This window comes from Oncorhynchus keta, unplaced genomic scaffold (genome assembly GCF_023373465.1).
Source record: "Oncorhynchus keta strain PuntledgeMale-10-30-2019 unplaced genomic scaffold, Oket_V2 Un_contig_1690_pilon_pilon, whole genome shotgun sequence".
NCBI lineage: Eukaryota > Metazoa > Chordata > Actinopteri > Salmoniformes > Salmonidae > Oncorhynchus > Oncorhynchus keta.
Window position 1 is genome coordinate 538,884 of NW_026280186.1, and position 22,320 is coordinate 561,203.

At 46.8% G+C, this 22,320-nt stretch overlaps 1 protein-coding gene across 18 annotated transcripts in view; it reads right to left on the reverse strand.

The window, feature by feature from the left end:
• Window positions 1–22,320, reverse strand: part of LOC118371272 (regulating synaptic membrane exocytosis protein 3-like) — a 90,082-nt gene that overhangs the window by 62,115 nt on the left and 5,647 nt on the right. The window contains exon 1 of one of the 18 annotated variants that reach the window (XM_052503244.1): window positions 483–856. The exons of the other annotated variants lie outside the window; for them this stretch is intronic. Coding sequence (XP_052359204.1) covers window positions 483–505 — 23 coding nt within the window. The 5' untranslated portion in view covers window positions 506–856. Of the gene's footprint in view, window positions 1–482; window positions 857–22,320 lie in introns of those variants that run through there. 18 annotated transcript variants of the gene reach the window in all.

Consider the following 22,320-nt stretch of genomic DNA (forward strand, 5'->3'; position numbering starts at 1 on the left):
AGAGAGAGAGAGAGAGAGAGAGAGAGAGAGAGAGAGAGAGAGAGAGAGAGAGAGAGAGAGAGAGAGAGAGAGAGAGAGAGAGAGAGACCTGATAACTTAATTGACAGTCAAACTTTGAAAACTGGTCCTGACCTGTCTTCTGTAAAGCCAGAGGACAAAGGTGTCTGTTTAGTCTAGCCATTAAAGACTTCCCTGACATCTGGCATAACAAGGGCAGACAGGATATACCCCAAAACACAATAACACATTTCCGGAGGGAATATGCCAGTACATGACTCAATTTACTGTATTCCAGGTGCTTGCCCTTTTCAGATAACAAAATCTGGCCTTTTCCCAAACCAAATGAATACCAACTGAGACGTTTACACAATTGAGAGTGTTCACCCAAATGAGACTGACATATGACAATAATATGACAATAATATTGCAATCTTATGATATTATGTCATATTATGAAAATACGATTGAATAAGACAAGTCACCTGTTTATGCGGAACACAGCCATTTCCTTGTGTGTATAGCCTATGACCTCAGAATGTGTAACAGGACGAACACACAACTCCCGATCTGATGTCGACAACACTGGGTCGTAGAAATCATTTAACAGTCTTCCACCATGTCCTGCTCATAGCGCCCAAGAAAGGAAGAGTTATAAGTTGCCAGAAATACTATTTAGATAAGACTTTTCACACCCCTAAAATGGCAATTCAGATTTTCTCAAAATGGCTTCAGAATGACCGCATAGAAGTTTCTGGAAAGATCCCGTATTCATCCACAGGAAGACTCTTCAGAAAACTCCAAAACAACTCTCTACATATCAAACATAACGCCTCTTCATTGGTCCCCAGAAAGACTTCAGAAAGTCTGCTTAAAGAGCGTAGAAGTTGCAGGTAAGTGTAGTTAATGCTACGCCTCCCGGTCTACAGTCCTCCTGCCTAGCAGAGATATAGCAGACTGCGGTCCAGGGGAGCTGGAACAGGGAAATGACTTGGGACGATCTTGGCTTGCCAGGTGACATCACACATCGAGATTAAGCCATGACGTGAATGTCAAGGTGACAATGACATTACCCAAGACTGGATCTAGGCCAGAGAGGTGACAATACACACACAATTGGCCAGGTGACACCACAGAGATTATGCCATGATGTGAACATATACCTAAGACTGTTATAACCACCTTCAAGGTGACTTTGCTGCTACATAAGGCTGGTATAACTACCTTCAAGGTGATGTTGCTGCTAGATAAGGCTGTTATGACCACCCTCATAGGTGATGTTGATGCTACATAAGGCTGCTATGACCACCACAAAGTCCCTCTTCAAGGTTAAGGATCCAAAGGCCATCAAGTTTGAATGATATGAGAGACTAGACATGAATGTGTTTCAGAACAGTTTGTGTTGTACATTTCTTAATGTAGCAAGCTATTTTTAATTTAAAAAGCTGTGTGAAGGACTGTTTGAAGGTTGTTCTTAACATATTATAGCCTTGAGGCCCTACGTCAAAGCATCAATGGAATCGAAACTCTTTGAAATCCTCATATCAATTCAGCATCTGTGATATATGAAATATAATCCGCTGTTGTCATCATAACACATGGAGACTAATCTACAGGTGGTGATGCTCAAGTCAATGATGCTCTTTATCTATATGACAAACTATGAAGTAATGTGAAGCGAGCGATGTCATTGGTCGGTGGTGGCACTAAATTGACCCTTGTGTGGAATCTGTCAGACCAATCGAAGTCCAGTGCCTGAGGCAACAACCGGCGCCATGGGAACAGCTGTCAGAAACAGAGAGTGCATGGCCTGTAGTCATGGAAAAACTGCCCGCGTTAACACCCTGGTGCCATGGTGTGTCAGAGAACCAGCTGTTAGTGTTCTTAGAGAGGACAGTAGATAACAACTTGGCTTTATCTGACTAGGGGATTGATCTTTCTCTAAAAGGCAGGGGTTAGCGTCCGGGTAAATTTAGGGGAAAAACAGATGTACTTTTATCTGTCAGGGGGAAATTAACATTACATAATAAACACTGAAGTTATATCAAAATTGGATTTGACAATTCCAAACCAAACCACCCAGACTCTGTTTGGAAAGCAATATGCATGGCATGCTCCCCTGAAGCACTGAACTAATTAAAGAAAACTACTATTTGAGTACGAACCATAAATAAATGTAATTGTTTCTGAAGCATACAGCAGTATTTGTGAACAGCTTTGAACGCCAGGCATGGTGTCTATGACATATCTCTCCATCGTGGTGAGCAGCAGACTGCAGACTCACCCATGAACACACAGTGGAGTGAACACAGCCTGGCCAAGGGAAAGGAGGACAAGGAGATATGGTGAGCAGGGCAGGAGGGGCCGTGCAATATGTTCGCCGTGATGGGGGGAATAGAGGACAGGAATGTGCTTCAGAAACAACGGCTGCATCCCTATTATCCACCCTTATCCAGAAGTGTGCACTTGCACACTTTCTCACATGGACTTCACTTAACAATGGTGAAACTCCCTCCAGTCAATACTTTCACCAATCAAAATGATTTTACATCCATTACAGAGAGTGTGCAAGTTCACAATTCTGGAAAAGAGTGTGAAATTGGGAAGCAGCCCCTTGTAGTCTGATACAGTTCTGTCGTTGGAGCATTCTGGGTGGGCAGCATATGGGTCTGAACCCCGCCCTGTGCAACTGGGTCCTGCACCTCCTGATGGCCCGCACTCAGGTGGTGAAGGTAGGAAACATCACCTCCACTCCGCTAATCCTCAACACTGGGGCCCCACAAGGGTGCATGCTCAGCCCCCTCCTATACTCCCTGTTCACCGATGACCATATGCATCTCAATCATCAAGTTTGCAGACGACACAACAGTAGTAGGGTTGATTACCAAATATGATGAGACAGCCTACAGGGAGGAAGTGAGGAATCTGGGAGTGTGGTGCCTGGAAAACACCTTCTCACTCAACGTCTACAAAACAAAGGAGATGATCTTGGACTTCAGGAAACAGGCAGAGGGAGCACCCCCATATCTACATCGACGGGACCGCAGTGGAGAAGGTGGAAAGCTTCAAGTTCCTTGGTGTAAACATCACTGACAAACTGAAATGGACCACTCACACAGTGTGGTGAAGAAGGCGCAACAGAGCCTCTTCAACCTCAGGAGGGTAAAGAAATGTGGCTCGTCACCTAAAATCCTCACCATTTTTTACAGATGCACAATTGAAAGCATCCTGTCAGGCTGTATCACCGCCTGGTATGGCAACTGCACCACCCGCAACTGCAAGGCTCTCCAGAGGGTGGTGCGGTCTGCCTAACACATTACCGGGGCAAACTACCTGCCTTCCAGGACACCTACAGCATCCGATGTCATAGGAAGTCCAAAAAGATCATCAAGGACATCAACCACCTGAGCCACTGCCTGTTCACCCCGCTATCATCCAGAAGGCGAGGTCAGTACAGGTGCATTAAAGCTGGGACCGAGAGACTGAAAAACAGCTTCTATCTCAAGGCCATCAGACTATTAAACAGTGCTGCCTATAGTCATAGACTAGAAATCACTGGCCACTTTAAGGAATGGAACACTAGTCACTTTAATCATGTTTACATATCTGGCATTACTAATCTCATATGCACAGTTGAAGTCAGAAGTTTACATACACCTTAGCCAAACACATTTAAACTCTGTTTTTCACAATTCCTGACATTTAATCCTAGTAAAAATTTCCTGTCTTAGGTCAGTTAGGATCACCACTTTATTTTATGTGAAATGTCAGAATAATAGTAGAGAGAATGATATATTTCAGCTTTTATTGCTTTCATCACATTCCCAGTGGGTCAGAAGTTTACATACACTCAATTAGTATTTGGTAGCATTGCCTTTAAATTGTTTAACTTCGGTCAAACGTTTTGGGTAGCCTTCCACAACCTTCCCACAATAAGTTGGTTGAATTTTGTTCCATTCCTCCTGACAGAGCTGGTGTAACTGAGTCAGGTTTGTAGGATCCTTGCTCGCACAGGCTTTTTCAGTTCTGCCCACACATTTTCTATTGGATTGAGGTCAGGGCTTTGTGATGCCCACTCCAATACCTTCACTTTGTTGTCCTTAAACCATTTTGTCACAACCTTGGAAGTATGCTTGGGGTCATTGTCCATTTGGAAGACCCATTTGCGACCAAGCTTTAACTTACTGACAGATGTCTTGAGATGTTGCTTCAATACATCCACATAATTGTCCATCCTCATGATGCCATCTACGTTGTGAAGTGCACCAGTCTCTCCTGCAGCAAAGCACCCTCACAACATGATGCTGCCTCCCCCGTGCTTCATGGTTTGGATGGTGTTCTTCGGCTTGCAAGCCTCCCCCTTTATCCTCCAAACATAACGATGGTCATTATGGCCAAACAGTTCTATTTTTGTTTCATCAGACCAGAGAACATTAATCCAGAAAGTATGATCTTTGTCCCCAGGTGCAGTTGCAAACCGTAGTCTGGACTTTTTATGGCGGTTTAGGAGCAGTGGCTTCTTCCTTGCTGAGCGGCCTTTCAGGTTATGTCGATAAAGGACTCGTTTTACTGTGGATGTAGATACTTTTGTACCTGTTTCCTCCAGCATCTTCACAAGGTCCTTTGATGTTGTTCTGGAATTGATTTGCACTTTTTGCACTTTTTTTATGTAAACAATTGTTGGAAAAATGACTTGTGTCATGCACAAAGTAGATGTCCTAACCGACTTGCCAAAACTATAGTTTGTTTACAAGAAATTTGTGGAGTGGTTGAAAAATGAGTTTTAATATCACCAACTTAAGAGTATGTAAACTTCAGACTCTCTCTCTCTCTCTCTCTCAATGTGTCTCTCTAACTCTCTCTCTCTCAATGTCTCTCTAACTCTCTCTCGCTCTCTCTCAATTTGTCTTTCCCTTGTGTAAATAGTTAAATAAACATAAATATGGGTTGTATTTACAATGGTGTTTGTTCTTCACTGGCTGCCCTTTTCTTGAGGTAACAGGTCTCTCTCTCTCACGCTTTATCTCACTTTATCTCTCTCAAACCTCCAACCATCTCTTTTTTCTAGGCTCACCTTTTAAAACTCTCAGTTGACTATTCAGTCTACATACTTTTGGGTTTGCTACTGATGACTAAACCAGCCAACGTCCTTCCTTTTGAACTCCCTCTTGTTGAACCCTCCAGAGAGAAATACATTGCAGCATTCCAAACACCCTTCCAGAGGGGAAAAGATTACAGCATTGATCGTTCATGGCCTGTACATCCTACCCAGGAATTATCTTCCTATCCTGGAGTCAAAAACACATCACGTCACTTGCCTGTCTCTCCTCTGGGAGGGATGCTGAGGGAGGGATGCTGAGTGCAGGAAGCATGGTGTTTCCCCCATTATGCCAGCCTTGGAGTAGGCACAAGGGGAGCTACTACTACACACACACACACACACACACACACACACACACACACACACACACACACACAAACACACACTGCTATTAGACAGAGGCTGTCATAGTGGATTATTTGTGTCAGCTAACTGTAGTGAACTGGCTGGCCTCTGTCTCGGACTATGGAAGTGGAATCTCATCTCCAGCAAGCCAGTCATAGAGGAGGACCTACAGTCCAGATGTGGGATAGCCCTGGCACACACACAAGCACACATACTCACGGCTGTGTTTGCGCTGGGGGCCTTCTATATTCAGCTCACCATGTAGAAGGAGTCTCTCTCCCTCCGCCTCTCTCTGCCTCTCTCTGCCTCTCTCTTTCGCTCCATTCATCCATGGTGAGTTGTTAATTAGCGCTGCTATGAATACATTGCCGGAAGAAGGGGGTGGTGTGTGTGTGTGTGTGTGTGTGTGTGTGTGTGTGTGTGTGTGTGTGTGTGTGTGTGTGTGTGTGTGTGTGTGTGTGTGTGTGTGTGTGTGTGTGTGGAGTGTGGAAGTGGAGTGTGTGTGTGTGTGTGTGGGTGTGTGTGTGTGTGTGTGTGGTGTGTGTGTGTGTGTGTGTGTGTGTGTGTGTGTGTGTGTGTGTGTGTGTGTGTGTGTGTGTGTGTGTGTGTGTGTGTGTGTGTGTGTGTGTGTGTGTGTGTGTGTGTGTGTGTGTGTGTGTGTGTGTGTGTGTGTGTGTGTGTGTGTGTGGAGGAGGTAGAAGGTGGTGGGTACTATTTCTCTCCCTCCAGCTGATTCACCAGACTAATACCGAGCAGGCTTCCTCAGTCTGGCAGGATGAGAAAACAGACTTTCTCTCTCTAGTCGTGAGCAATGGACTAGATGCACTGCTGACCTCCCTGACCTTTGACCTCGCCATGGAAACAGTCATTAGAGATCAAGCTGATGTAATTGATACAGCTTTTGAGGAAGAGCGGTGTGGCTGGCTAGAAATAATTGAATCCGTTATAGAACCAATTGTCCTTTATGGTTGTGAGGTCTGGGGTCCGCTCACCAACCAATAATTCACAAAATAGGACAAACACCAAATTGAAACTCTGCATACATAATTCTGCAAAAATATCCCTTGTGTACAACGTAAAACACAGAATAATGCATGCAGTGCAGAATTAGGCCGATACCCGCTAATTATCAAAATCCAAAAAATAGCCGTTGAAATTCTACAACCACCTAAAATGAAGCGATTCCCAGACCTTCCATAACAAAGCCATCACATACAGAGAGATGAACCTGGAGAAGAATCACCTAAGCAAGCTGGTCCTGGGGCTCTGTTCACAAACACAAACACACCCCACAGAGCCCCAACCCAGCAAAACAATTAGACCCAACTAAATCATGAGAAAACAAAAAGATAATTACTTGACACATTGGAAAGAATGAACAATAAAACAGAGCAAACTATAATGCTATTTGGCCCTAAAACAGAGAGTACACAGTGGCAGAATACCTGTTCTGCCACTGTGAATGATACAAACTTAAGGAAAGCTTTGACTATGTACAGACTCAGTGAATGTAGCCTTGCTATTGAGAAAGGCCACTGTAGGTAGACCTGGCTCTTAAGAGAAGACAGGCTATGTGCACACTGTCCAAAAAAAATGAGGTGGAAACTGAGCTGTACTTCCTACCCTCCTGCCAAATGTATGACCATACTAGAGGCACATGCTTCCCTCAGATTACACAGATCCACAAAGAATTCGAAAACCCCAATTTTGATAAACTCCCATATCTACTGGGTGAAATACCACAGTGTGCCATCACAGCAGCAAGATTTGTGACCTGTTGAACCAGTGAAGAACAAACACCATTGTAAATACAACCCATATGTATGTTTATTTATTTTCCCTTTTGTAATTTAACTATTTGCACATCTCATTTGGAACTTCTCCGAAGTGTAAGATTTACTGTTCATTTGTATTGTTTATTTCACTTTTGTTTGTTATCTACTTCAGTTGCTTTGGCAATGTTAACATATGCTTTCCCATGCCAATAAAGCCCTTTGAATTGAGAGAGAGAAAGAGGCAGAGAGAGAGAGAGAGAGAGAGAGAGAGAGAGAGAGAGAGAGAGAGAGAGAGAGAGAGAGAGAGAGAGAGAGAGAGAGAGAGAGAGAGAGAGAGAGAGAGAGAGAGAGAGAGAGAGAGAGAGAGAGAGAGAGAGAGAGAGAGAGAGAGAGGAATAGAATCAGAGGAGCTTATAGGGAAGAGATAGTGAAAAAGGGAAGGAAGAAATGTAAAAGGTGCCGTGTCCCTTGAACCCATCAACCCATTGAGAAAACACGGGACAGACACAGACAGAAAGAGAGGAATGAAATGAAAGAAAGAAGAGAGAATCCTTGCCCAAGATGGAATCCAGCGTGGGCCTAGAGCAGTGGAGGAGAGGAGAGGAGGAGAGATGCATCCGGAGTCATTCTATAAATAACCTCTTGAGGAGTAGAGGGGAAGACAGGAGAGGAGGACAAGAGGGAGATGAAAGGATGGAGAGATGGAGAGAGAAGGATGGGGGCACAGACAGTCAGGGGAGTGGAGTGGAAGACAGGAGAGTAGGAGGAGGAGACGAGAGGGGGTTGGAGGGAAGAGAGAAAAAGAGGGATAGAGACACAGACTGGCAGATCACTCCGGTAAACAGACCAATACAGCAAGTCAGGGAGACCTCGCCCCATGAGACCGACCAATCCGGTGCGATCCCTGGGCTAACGATAGAGAACGTTAGGATGTTGACAGGGCTGTTATTGATGTTGTGAGTGTTTCACTCTGTATTTATAGACCAGAGTACCTTTTTGGCATGGACTCCTCTTTTTCCCTCTCTCTCCTTGTGTCTATTGCTTTAGCTCTCTTTCTCTCGCTCTCTCTCTCTCTCTCTGTCTCTCTCTCTCTCTCGCTCGCTGTCTCTCTCTCTGTTTACCCATGTCTATCTCTATAACTCTCTCATCTCTCTCCCATGGCTGAGTGTCTCACTGCGTTCTTCTCTCATCTCTCTCTCGTGTCTGAGTGTCTCACTGCTTTCTTCTCTCATCTTCCTCTCGTGGCTGAGTGTCTCACTGCTTTCCTCTCTCATTTCTCTCCCGTGGCTGAGTGTCTAACTGCTTTCTTCTCTCATCTTCCTCTCGTGACTGAGTGTCTCACTGCTTTCCTCTCTCATCTTCCTCTCGTGGCTGAGTGTCTCACTGCTTTCCTCTCTCATCTTCCTCTCGTGGCTGAGTGTCTCACTGCTTTCTTCTCTCATCTTCCTCTCGTGGCTGAGTGTCTCACTGCTTTCCTCTCTCATTTCTCTCCCATGGCTGAGTGTCTAACTGCTTTCTTCTCTCATCTTCCTCTCGTGACTGAGTGTCTAACTGCTTTCCTCTCTCATCTCTCTCTCGTGGCTGAGTGTCTCACTGCTTTCCTCTCTCATCTTTCTCTCATGTCTGAGTGTCTCACTGCTTTCCTCTCTCATTTCTCTCCCGTGGCTGAGTGTCTAACTGCTTTCTTCTCTCATCTTCCTCTCGTGGCTGAGTGTCTCACTGCTTTCCTTCTCCCTGGCTGAGTGTCTCTGCTTTCTCTCTCATTTCTCTCCCGTGGCTGAGTGTCTCACTGCTTTCCTCTCTCATTTCTCTCCCGTGGCTGAGTGTCTCACTGCTTTCCTCTCTCATTTCTCTCCCGTGGCTGAGTGTCTCACTGCTTTCCTCTCTCATTTCTCTCCCGTAGCTGAGTGTCTCACTGCTTTCCTCTCTCATTTCTCTCCCGTAGCTGAGTGTCTCACTGCTTTCCTCTCTCATTTCTCTCCCGTGGCTGAGTGTCTCACTGCTTTCTTCTCTCATCTTTCTCTCATGTCTGAGTGTCTAACTGCTTTCCTCTCTCATTTCTCTCCCGTGGCTGAGTGTCTCACTGCTTTCCTCTCTCATTTCTCTCCCGTGGCTGAGTGTCTCACTGCTTTCCTCTCTCATTTCTCTCCCGTGGCTGAGTGTCTCACTGCTTTCCTCTCTCATCATTCTCTCATGTCTGAGTGTCTAACTGCTTTCCTCTCTCATTTCTCTCCCGTGGCTGAGTGTCTCACTGCTTTCCTGGCTGAGTGTCTCACTGCTTTTCTCTACCATGGCTGAGTGTCTCACTGCTTTCCTCTCTCATTTCTCTCCCGTGGCTGAGTGTCTCACTGCTTTCCTCTCTCATTTCTCTCCCGTAGCTGAGTGTCTAACTGCTTTCCTCTCTCATTTCTCTCCCGTGGCTGGGTGACTCACTGCTTTCCTCTCTCTAGTGTCTTCTCTCTCTCCCGTGGCTGAGTGTCTCACTGCTTTCTCTCTCTCTACTGCTTTTCTCTCTCTCCCGTAGCTGAGTGTCTCACTGCTTTCCTCTCTCTATTTCTCTCCCGTGGCTGAGTGTCTCACTGCTTTCCTCTCTCATTTCTCTCCCGTAGCTGAGTGTCTCACTGCTTTCCTCTCTCATTTCTCTCCCGTAGCTGAGTGTCTCACTGCTTTCCTCTCTCATTTCTCTCCCGTAGCTGAGTGTCTCACTGCTTTCCTCTCTCATTTCTCTCCCATGGCTGAGTGTCTCACTGCTTTCCTCTCTCATTTCTCTCCTGTGGCTGAGTGTCTCACTGCTTTCCTCTCTCTCTCTCCCGTGGCTGAGTGTCTCACTGCTTTCCTCTATCTCTTCCGTGGCTGAGTGTCTCACTGCTTTCCTCTCTCTCTCTCCCGTGGCTGAGTGTCTCACTGCTTTCCTCTATCTCTCTCTTCCGTGGCTGAGTGTCTCACTGCTTTCCCTATCTCTCTCTCCCGTGGCTGAGTGTCTCACTGCTTTCCTCTATCTCTCTCTTCCGTGGCTGAGTGTCTCACTGCTTTCCTCTATCTCTCTCTCCCGTGGCTGAGTGTCTCACTGCTTTCCTCTATCTCTCTCTCCCGTGGCTGAGTGTCTCACTGCTTTCCTCTATCTCTCTCTCCCGTGGCTGAGTGTCTCACTGCTTTCCTCTCTCATTTCTCTCCCATGGCTGAGTGTCTCACTGCTTTCCTCTCTCATTTCTCTCCCGTGGCTGAGTGTCTCACTGCTTTCCTCTCTCTCTCTCTCCCGTGGCTGAGTGTCTCACTGCTTTCCTCTATCTCTCTCTCCCGTGGCTGAGTGTCTCACTGCTTTCCTCTATCTCTCTCTTCCGTGGCTGAGTGTCTCACTGCTTTCTTCCGTGGCTAGTGTCTCTCTTTCTCTCCCATGGCTGAGTGTCTCACTGCTTTCCTCTATCTCTCTCTCCCGTGGCTGAGTGTCTCACTCTCTCTTTCCTGGCTGAGTGTCTCATTTCTCTCCCGTGGCTGAGTGTCTCACCTGCTTTCCTCTCTCTCTCTCTTCCGTGGCTGAGTGTCTGACTGCTTTCCTCTATCTCTCCCGTGGCTGAGTGTCTCACTGCTTTCCTCTATCTCTCTCTCCCGTGGCTGAGTGTCTCACTGCTTTCCTCTCTCATTTCTCTCCCGTGGCTGAGTGTCTCACCGCTTTCTTCTCTCTCTCTCTCCCGTGGCTGAGTGTCTGACTGCTTTCCTCTCTCATTTCTCTCCCGTGGCTGAGTGTCTCACTGCTTTCCTCTATCTCTCTCTCCCGTGGCTGAGTGTCTCACTGCTTTCCTCTCTCATTTCTCTCCCGTGGCTGAGTGTCTCACTGCTTTCCTCTATCTCTCTCTCCCGTGGCTGAGTGTCTCACTGCTTTCCTCTCTCATTTCTCTCCCGTGGCTGAGTGTCTCACCGCTTTCTTCTCACTCTCTCTTCCGTGGCTGAGTGTCTCACTGCTTTCCTCTCTCTCTCCCGTGGCTGAGTGTCTCACTGCTTTCCTCTCTCTCTCTCTTCCGTGGCTGCGTCTCACTGTTTTCATCTCTCATCTCTCTCTCTCTCTCTTCCTTTTTCTCGCTTAGTCTGTCACGAGCTCTCCATCAGATTGCTCTCTTTCCATCTCTCCTTCTTCCATTTTCTCTCTCTTCCCATCTTCTCTCTTATCATCAGGGGTGGCTTGGACCAGAAATCATCTCTTCCCATTGTATTGCTTGAGGCCCCCACATCAGCCCATTGTATTGCTTGAGGCCCCCACACCAGCCCATTGTATTACTTGAGGCCCCCACATCAGCCCATTGTATTGCTTGAGGCCCCCACATCAGCCCACTGTATTACTTGAGGCCCCCACATCAGCCCACTGTATTACTTGAGGCCCCCACATCAGCCCACTGTATTACTTGAGGCCCCCACATCAGCCCATTGTATTGCTTGAGGCCCCCACATCAGCCCACTGTATTACTTGAGGACCCCACATCAGCCCACTGTATTGCTTGAGCCCCCCACATCATCCCACTGTATTACTTGAGGCCCCCACATCAGCCCACTGTATTGCTTGAGGCCCCCACATCAGCCCACTGTATTGCTTGAGGCCCCCACACCAGCCCATTGATAACTTGAGGCCCCCACACCAGCCCGTTGTCTTGCTTGAGGCCCCCACACCAGCCCATTGTATTACTTGAGGCCCCCACACCAGCCCATTGTATTACTTGAGGCCCCTACACCAGCCCATTGTATTACTTGAGGCCCCCAAATCAGCCCATTATATTGCTTGAGGCCCCCACATCAGCCCATTGTATTGCTTGAGGCCCCCACACCAGCCCATTGTATTGCTTGAGGCCCCCACACCAGCCCATTGTATTGCTTGAGGCTCCCACACCAGCCCATTATATTGCTTGAGGCCCCCACATCAGCCCATTGTATTACTTGAGGCCCCCACATCAGCCCCTGTATTGCTTGAGGCCCCCACACCAGCCCATTGTATTGCTTGAGGCTCCCACACCAGCCCATTATATTGCTTGAGGCCCCCACATCAGCCCATTGTATTACTTGAGGCCCCCACATCAGCCCACTGTATTGCTTGAGGCCCCCGCATCAGCCCATTGTATTGCTTGAGGCTCCCACACCAGCCCATTGTATTGCTTGAGGCCCCCACATCAGCCCATTGTATTGCTTGAGGCCCCCACATCAGCCCACTGTATTGCTTGAGGCCCCCGCATCAGCCCACTGTATTGCTAGAGGCCCCCACATCATCCCACTTTATTGCTTGAGGCCCCCACACCAGCCCATTGTATTACTTGAGGCCCCTACACCAGCCCATTGTATTACTTGAGGCCCCCACATCAGCCCCATTATATTGCTTGAGGCCCCCACATCAGCCCATTGTATTGCTTGAGGCCCCCACACCAGCCCATTGTATTGCTTGAGGCCCCCACATCAGCCCATTGTATTGCTTGAGGCTCCCACTCCAGCCCATTATATTGCTTGAGGCCCCTACACCAGCCCATTGTATTACTTGAGGCCCACACATCAGCCCATTATATTGCTTGAGGCTCCCACACCAGCCCATTATATTGCTTGAGGCCCCTACACCAGCCCATTGTATTACTTGAGGCCCCCACATCAGCCCATTATATTGCTTGAGGCCCCCACATCAGCCCATTGTATTGCTTGAGGCCCCCACATCAGCCCATTGTATTGCTTGAGGCCCCCACCTCAGCCCACTGTATTGCTTGAGGCCCCTACATCATCCCACTGTATTACTTGAGGCCCCCACATCAGCCCACTGTATTGCTTGAGGCCCCCACATCAGCCCACTGTATTGCTTGAGGCCCCCACACCAGCCCATTGATAACTTGAGGCCCCCAAACCAGCCCATTGTCTTGCTTGAGGCCCCCACACCAACCATTGTATTACTTGAGGCCCCTACACCAGCCCATTGTATTACTTGAGGCCCCCACACCAGCCCATTGTCTTGCTTGAGGCCCCTACACCAGCCCATTGTATTACTTGAGCCCCCTACACCAGCCCATTGTATTACTTGAGGCCCCCACACCAGCCCATTGTCTTGCTTGAGGCCCCCACACCAGCCCATTGTATTACTTGAGGCCCCTACACCAGCCCATTGTATTACTTGAGGCCCCTACACCAGCCCATTGTATTACTTGAGGCCCCCACACCAGCCCATTGTCTTGCTTGAGGCCCCCACACCAGCCCATTGTATTACTTGAGGCCCCCACACCAGCCCATTGTATTACTTGAGGCCCCTACACCAGCCCATTGTATTACTTGAGGCCCCTACACCAGCCCATTGTATTACTTGAGGTCACCATTACTTGACAGATAAATATAATTTTGTGCTAAAAAACTCATCTTAGACAGGCCCACTAGGCAAAAAATGGACCAGCCCATCAGGCATATGCCCATAATGCCAGATGCCAGATGGCAGATGCCAGATGGACAGTGTGCCCCTGCTTATCATTCTTATATTGAATTACACTCTGTCATTCTATGGTAATTGATAAAAATGGTCTACTACACACTTCATTTATGTGGCTAGGCCTAGACCATACAGGAGCAAATCCTGACTTTACAGGGGGGAAAAACTGTAAAGCTGACTTGAGATTAGTGTATTGATGAAATGTATCCTCGTCCTCCATCACTCTCCAGACAGACAGACTACACACACACACATGTACACACACACACATGTACACACACACACACACACACACACACACACACACACATGTACACACACACACACACACACACACACGTACAAACACACACACACACACACACACACACACACACACACACACACACACACACACACACACACACACACACACACACACACACACACACACACACACAAGTAAAAATAGACCCAGTATATACACTAAACGTACAAAACATTAATAACACCTTCCTAATATTGAGTTGCTGGATGTCCTGTGGGTGGTGGACCATTCTTAATACACACGGGAAACTGTTGAGCATGAAAAACCCAGCAGTGTTGCAGTTCTTGACACAAACTGTGGATGAGGCTGCATTCATTGTAGCTGGGGATTTTAACAAGGCTAATCTGAAAACAAGACTCCCTCAATTCTATCAGCATATCGATTGTGCAACCAGGGCGGGAAAAACCTTGGATCATTGTTATTCTAACTTCCGCGATGCATATAAGGCCCTCCCCCGCCCTCCTTTCGGAAAAACTGACCACGAATCCATTTTTTTGCTTCCAGCTTATAGACAGAAACTAAAACAGGAAGCTCCCGCGCTCAGGTCTGTTCAACGCTAGTCCGACCAATCTGATTCCACTCTTCAAGACTGCTTCGATCATGTGGATTGGGATATGTTTCGCATTGTGTCCAACAACAACATTAACGAATACACTGATTCGGTGAGCGAGTCCATTAGAAAGTGCATCGGCGATGTCGTACCCACAGCAACTATTAAAACATTCCCAAACCAGAAACCGTGGATTGATGGCAGCATTCGTGTGAAACTGAAAGTGTGAACCACTGCTTTTAACCAGGACATGGTGACCGGAAACATGACCGAATACAATCAGTGTAGCTATTCCCTCCGCAAGGCAATCAAACAAGCTAAGCGTCAGTATAGAGACAAAGTAGAGTCGCAATTCAACGGCTCAGACACAAGAGGTATGTGGCAGGGTCTCCAGTCAATCACGGATTACAAAAAGAAAAACAGCCCCGTCGCCGACCAGGATGTCTTGCTCCCAGACAGACTAAATAACTCCTTTGCTCGCTTTGAGGACAATACAGTGCCACTGACACGGCCCGCTACCAAAACCTGCGGACTCTCCTTCACTGCAGCCAACGTGAGTAAAACATTTAAACAGGTTAACCCTCGCAAGGCTGCAGGCCCAGACGGCATCCCCAGCCGCGTCCTCAGAGCATGAGCAGACCAGCTGACTGGTGTGTTTACAGACATATTCAATCAATCCTTATCCCAGTCTGCTGTCCCCACATGCTTCAAGAGGGCCACCATTGTTCCTGTTCCCAAGGAAGCTAAGGTAACTGAGCTAAACGACTACAGCCCAGTAGCACTCACTTCCGTCATCATGAAGTGCTTTGAGAGACTAGTCAAGGACCATATCACCTCCACCCTACCTGACACCCTAGACCCACTCCAATTTGCTTACGGCCCAAATAGGTCCACAGACGATGCAATCTCAACCACACTGCACACTGCCCTAACCCATCTGGACAAGAGGAATACCTATGTGAGAATGCTGTTCATCGACTACAGTTCAGCATTTAACACCATAGTACCCTCCAAACTCGTCATCAAGCTTGAGACCCTGGGTCTCGACCCTGCCCTGTGCAACTGGGTACTGGACTTCCTGACGGGCCGCCCCCAGGTGGTGAGGGTAGGTAACAACATCTCCACCCCGCTGATCCTCAACACTGGGGCCCCACAAGGGTGCGTTCTGAGACCTCTCCTGTACTCCCTGTTCACCCACGACTGCGTGGCCATGCACGCCTCCAACTCAATCATCAAGTTTGCAGACGACACTACAGTGGTAGGCTTGATTACCAACAACAACGAGACGGCCTACAGGGAGGAGGTGAGGGCCCTCGGAGTGTGGTGTCAGGAAAAATAACCTCACACTCAACGTCAACAAAACAAAGGAGATGATCGTGGACTTCAGGAAACTGCAGAGGGAGCACCCCCCTATCCACATCGATGGGACAGTAGTGGAGAGGATAGTAAGTTTTAAGTTCCTCGGCGTACACATCACGGAAAAAACTGAATTGGTCCACCCACACAGACAGCGTTGTGAAGAAGGTGCAGCAGCGCCTCTTCAACCTCAGGAGGCTGAAGAAATTCGGCTTGTCACCAAAAGCACTCACAAACTTTTACAGAGGCACAATCGAGAGCATCCTGTCGGGCTGTATCACCGCCTGGTACGGCAACTGCTCCGCCCACAACCGTAAGGCTCTCAAGAGGGTAGGGAGGTCTGCACAACGCATCACCGGGGGCAAACTACCTGCCCTCCAGGACACCTACACCACCCGATGTCACAGGAAGGCCATAAAGATCATCAAGGACAACAACCACCCGAGCCACCGCATGTTCACCCCGCTATCATCCAGAAGGCGAGGTCAGTACAGGTGCATCAAAGCTGGGACCGAAAGACTGAAAAACAGACTGTTAAACAGCCACCACTAACATTGAGTGGCTGATGCCAACATATTGTCTCAACTCAATAATGGAAATTGATGTAAAAAAAAATGTATCACTACCAACTTTAAACAATGCCACTTAATATAATGTTTACATACCCTACATTACTCATCTCATATGTATATGTATATACTGTACTCTATTTCCATATACTGCATCTTGCCATCTTTATGTAATACATGTATCACTAGCCACTTTTATGCCACTTTTTATGCCACTATGCCACTGTATCTTGCCTATGCCGTTCTGTACCATCACTCATTCATATATCTATATGTACACATTCTTTATCCCTTTACACTTGTGTGTATAAGGTAGTAGTTGTGGAATTGTTAGGTTAGATCATTCGTTGGTTATTACTGCATTGTCGGAACTAGAAGCACAAGCATTTTGCTACACTCGCATTAACATCTGTATGTGACAAATAAAATGTGATTTGATTTGAAACTGGTGCACCTGGCACCTACTACCATACCCCATTCAAAGGCTCTTAAATCTCTTGTCTTGCCCATTCACCCTCTGAATGGCACACACACGCAATCCATGTCTCAGTTGTCTCAAAGCTTAAACATCCTTCTTTAACCCGTCTCCTCCCCTTCCTCTACACTGATTGAAGTGGATTTAACAGGTGACCTCAATAGGGGATCGTAGCTTTCACCTGGATTCACCAGGTCAGTCCATGGCACGGAAAGAGCAGGTGTCCTTAATGTTTTGTACACTCAGTGTACATAATGCAGAGTCAGAATACCCCTCATATTGAATGAACACGTGTTAAGAAATGCTGTTGGAATACGTGTGGAAACATCCACACACACAACCACACCCACACAGAAACCAAAAACACCCACACACACACACAAATTGTGGACAGCCCAAGCGGAATGCCTGCTCATTAAACGTTCATGCTGTTGAGTTCTGGGAGCACTAAACAGGCTGCTCACCAGCTCTCTCTCTCTCTCTCTGACTCTCAATCTCTCTCTCTTTCGCTCTCTCTTTCTTTCTTTCTCTCTCTCTCTCTCTCTTTGCCTCTCTCTCTCGCTCTCTTTCTCTCTCTCTCTCTCTTTCCCTCTCTCTCTCTCTCTCTCTCTCTCTCTCACTCTCTCTCTCTCTCTCTATCCCTCTGACTTATACCTTAATCAGTCTTTAACTTTCTCTCACTCTCATTGTTTCTGTCTTTCTCTCTCATCTCTCTGTAATCTTTCTCTCTCTCCCTCTTACTCTGTCTCTATCCCAATGACTCTCACCTTTATCCCCCCGCCTCTGTCTCTTTCTCTGTCACATCCTCTCTTCCTCTCTCTGTGTCCCTCTTTCACCCCATCTTTCCATCTCCCCCATCTCTCCATCTCCAACTCCTCCTCTCCCTCTTCATTCAATCTCACACACTCCTCCCACCCATCCTATTCGCTCTCTCTCACTGTCTCTCTCCCTCCCTCTCTCCATAATGTTGTGTTCTCGTCAGTGTGTTAAATAAATGAAGAGGGCTCTCTCCATATTTCACCATCTGCTCCATGCCCATCCCTCTCCTCCCTCTATTCTCTGTCCTACCTCTCATACTTCACTTCCCTCTCCTCCCTCTTCTTCTCCTCCACCCACTTCCCTCTATTCTCTCTCCTCCCTCTCCTCTGTTCTTCCTCTCCTTGCTATATACCCTCTGATCTGCACTTCCCTCTCCTCTCTCTCCTCTATTCTTCCTCTCCTTGCTATATACACTCTGCTCCCTCTCTTACCTCTCCTCTCTCTCCTTGCTCTCTTCCTGTCTCTCCTCCCTCCCACTCTGGAGACAGAGGAGAGGAGTCTGAGATGACAAATGGGAATGTAAAGGTCATTTGGAATTTTCTTCATATCAATGCTGATCATCTACTGAAAATGGTCCATTATCGCTGCATTATCTCTAGAGCACACACACTGCTTATGTCAACAAGGTCCACTGTACTGGAAGTGACGGAGATTATTAAGATAAGGGGTGGGGTTTGGCTAAACTACCAACCACCGACCAGGAGTCATTATCTAGCTATACTCAGTGGCCAGTTCATTAGGTATGTTCCCGGAAATGGTTTGTTCATACAGACAGTGAGTCACGTGGTCTATATATATAAAGCAGGCAGACAGGCATCAAGGCATTCAGTTACTGTTCGATTGAACGTTAGAATGGGCAAAACAAGTAACCTAAGCAACTTTGAGCATGGTATGATCGTCGGCGCCAGGCGCGCCGACTGTAGTCTCTCAGAAACGGCCGGCCTCCTGGGATTTTCACGCACGACTGTATCTAGTTTTTACCGAGAATGGTGCGACAAACAAAAACATCCAGTCAGTGGCAGTCCTGTGGGTCCTGTGGGTGAAAACAGCTCATTGATGAGAGCTCGAAGGAGAATGGCAAAAATTGTGCACGCTAACAGGCGACCACAAACAGGCAAAAACCGGTGCAGTACAACATTGGTACGCAGAACGGCACAAGCTAGAACTCGCACATTTTCATTTCACTGGTAGAATCGGGAAGTTTCAACTCCCTGTGTATTCGCCTGCTCATAGTGAACCACACAGTCCGGCATTCATAGCAAATGCTGATACCGCACGCTAGGTAGAGGGGGCGTGCCCACAAACTTGAATAGCGGTGTTGTTTACTTGGAACGACAAACACACAGTAATCTCAGAACTACTCGAGGACATATCTTTTTTAAACGTTTGTTTTTCACTATTGTATGTCATCATGCCCGTGTGGTGTGCCTGGTTGTGCTAATTACAAACGGGCAACAAAATGTGGAACCTTTCACCATTCTACCTACCAGGGATTTACCCAGATTATACAGCTGTCAGAAATGATGCGGTGACCAAAGATTATCAGAGGGATTTTCAGTCTGAACTGATGGGTAAATCCATTTAGACGACAGCTGAGGAGTGATGCGATACCACCAATTTTTTTCCTTCACAACAAAACGGAAGATTCTCAACTAGAGGTAACCTAACGTTAGCTATCTTGCTAGCCTATCTGGACTAGCTGGGTAAATTAGCTAGCTAGCTAAAGTTACAGTCCCGTATTGAACTCTGAAAGCTATTGTTTTCCAGACAAGGGTTGAATAGATGACTACCAAATTGAAATACCAAATAAGAGTAACATTAGCTATCTCACAGCAGCTAACAGTTAAAGTTAGAAACAACAAGCAAACATGTTTACTTTGCTGAAGCTACCAGTCTCGCAGTGACTACCATGACATAAGTTAAATTGATTGACAGTGGTAGTCAGAGCATGAAGTACCGCCCAACACAAGTTGTCGTTTTTCAGAGACTGAAATGTTGTTGTCTGCTTGTATATTTAGTAATGAATCCGCCAACAGGAACATCGCTGAAAGATGTCCAATGGCTCTTTCGAACAAGGACAACAATATCTACACCTACCGAAACGTATAGTGCGATCAGTATAACATAGAGCCTTTGCGAAATGCCACAAAGCGGGACTACATTACTTTTTATCATCAACACACGAACGCACGAAGCCCTGACCTGCCTTCCTCCTGGGCAATTATATGTGAAACACATCACACTGACCTAGAAATGCCTCAGACATGATGAAAACAAGCCTAGATTCCCCCAGGGTGACGTTCCCCTTAAATTTTTAAGGCTAGGGTTAAATTTAGGCATAACCTTAGAAATCTTAAGGTTAGGCATTAACTCGGAATGGTTAAGGTAAAAGTTGGGGACAATTTTCTAGTGCTGGATTCGAACATGCAACCTTTGACACGAGAGGCAAGAAGAAGAAGCAGCTCCAGCTGACACGCGATCTCCAACACTTGACTATTGAGGAGTGGAAAAACATTGTCTGGTACACCAAATCCCGGTTTCTCTTGTGTAATGCTGATGGCAGAGTCAGGATTTGCCGTAAGCAGCATGAGTCCATGGCCCCATCCTACCTGGTGTCAACGGTACAGACCGGTGGTGTAATGGTGTGGGGAATGTTTCCCTGGCACGCATTAGGTCCCTTGATAGCAATTGAGCAACGTTTTCATGCCCCGGAGAATTCAGGCAGTTCTGGAGACAAATGGAGAGGTCCTAGACAGGTGTACCTAATAAATTGTATCTCAACAGCACATATATACTCTATCCAAATATCAGGAGGAGCTGAGTACGAGGAACAGAAAATGATTAACCAGGATGCCCAGGTGTGGAGCCCAGGTGTTACCACACAGACAAAGGCAGGAGGCCTTTTCCCACCAGAGATAGAGGGCACACACACTGAACTACTAATGACCCTAATAATGTACACAGAGTACACAAATAAATACTATGATCCTGATACACACACACACACACACACCACAGTGATTATGACCCTGACAGTGCCAAAATTGCTCCACCAAACTTGCTGTGGAAACAAAATGTTGCAAGACAAAATAAACAGAATGGGCAGCTATTCCTTGACATGCAGCCGAGCTCCACCTGAGCTGCTTGCCGCATAGAGAAATTACACCCCACTGAGAAGACAGACGTGCACACACACACACACACACACACACACACACACACACACACACACACACACACACACACACACACACACACACACACACACACACACACATCACATAAGAAACTATCTCTCTCACACACACACACACACACACACACACACATACTGTTCTCCTTCCACACATGATCGTTCCTCCAGGTGTTTCAGTTACACCCAAGTGCTTCTGAGTTATTCTAATTAAAATAAAAGATTGTGTGGGAGCCAACATCCACTAAATACAGGCACATCAACCATAGTGTGTGTGTGTGTGTGTGTGTGTGTGTGTGTGTGTGTGTGTGTGTGTGTGTGTGTGTGTGTGTGTGTGTGTGTGTGTGTGTGTGTGTGTGTGTGTGTGTGTGTGTGTGTGTGTGTGTGTGTGTGTGTGAGAGCAGGTAGAAGCACCGTTTTTTGCTGCAAACCAGATGCTGGTGTGTATAATAAAAGTTGCTGACTATTTGAACAGGGCCCCAGTCTTCAAGAATCGAAGTTTCTATGAAGACGACTGGGGCCCTTTTCAAACAGCTCAGAAATGCATCAGGTAGACAGAACACCACATCAAGGTAGTTTTGATCTTCTCATAATAAGCGTTAAGGCATACACACACACAACCACTGACAATGCAAGTACACACACAAACACACACACACACACCACTGACTGGACACGCATGCAAGTACACACACACACACACACACTGAGAGATGCAAACACACACACACACACACACACACACACACACACACACACACACACACACACACACACACACACACACACACACACAGAGAGAGACATAAACAAAGCGATTCCCAATAAATATACACTTCTAATTGGAGAAATTCAACAACGGAGGGGAAACTGAAACAGGTTAGAGATGTGGGACATCAACAGCATAGCCAGAGCAAGCAAACTGTATATTTAAATATTTCAGGAGGCCGCTTCCAAGTGTGCGCTATTTCCAGAGCTGTTCCATAATTCAACATTCACATTTTTCTCCCGGAAACCTTGAAACCTTCAGCTCTCGGATTAAGAAAAAATAGCAGTTTGTGTTCATTTGAACTGTGAGATATCAGAAGAGAGGGAATACTTTCATGTCTAGAGACAAAGGGTATTTATTTTCCCTCATGGGAACGATTTGGGGACGTGTTGTGACGGTGTGAAGTGTCTGGCCATATAAGTGTTTAGAACCTGGCTTCACATGCCTTCCTGGACATGTATCCCTGAAGAGGTAAGGCAGTTGTTCTACCCAATTAATGTGTGACCCAGTGTTTAATGGAAAAATCCCCAATTCACCAACCAGCTGTCACAAGTGCCAACAACATGAAATAATATTAAATAGGATACTGTCGCTATAACTCACAGTTCTCGTGCCAGAAGAAATGTTA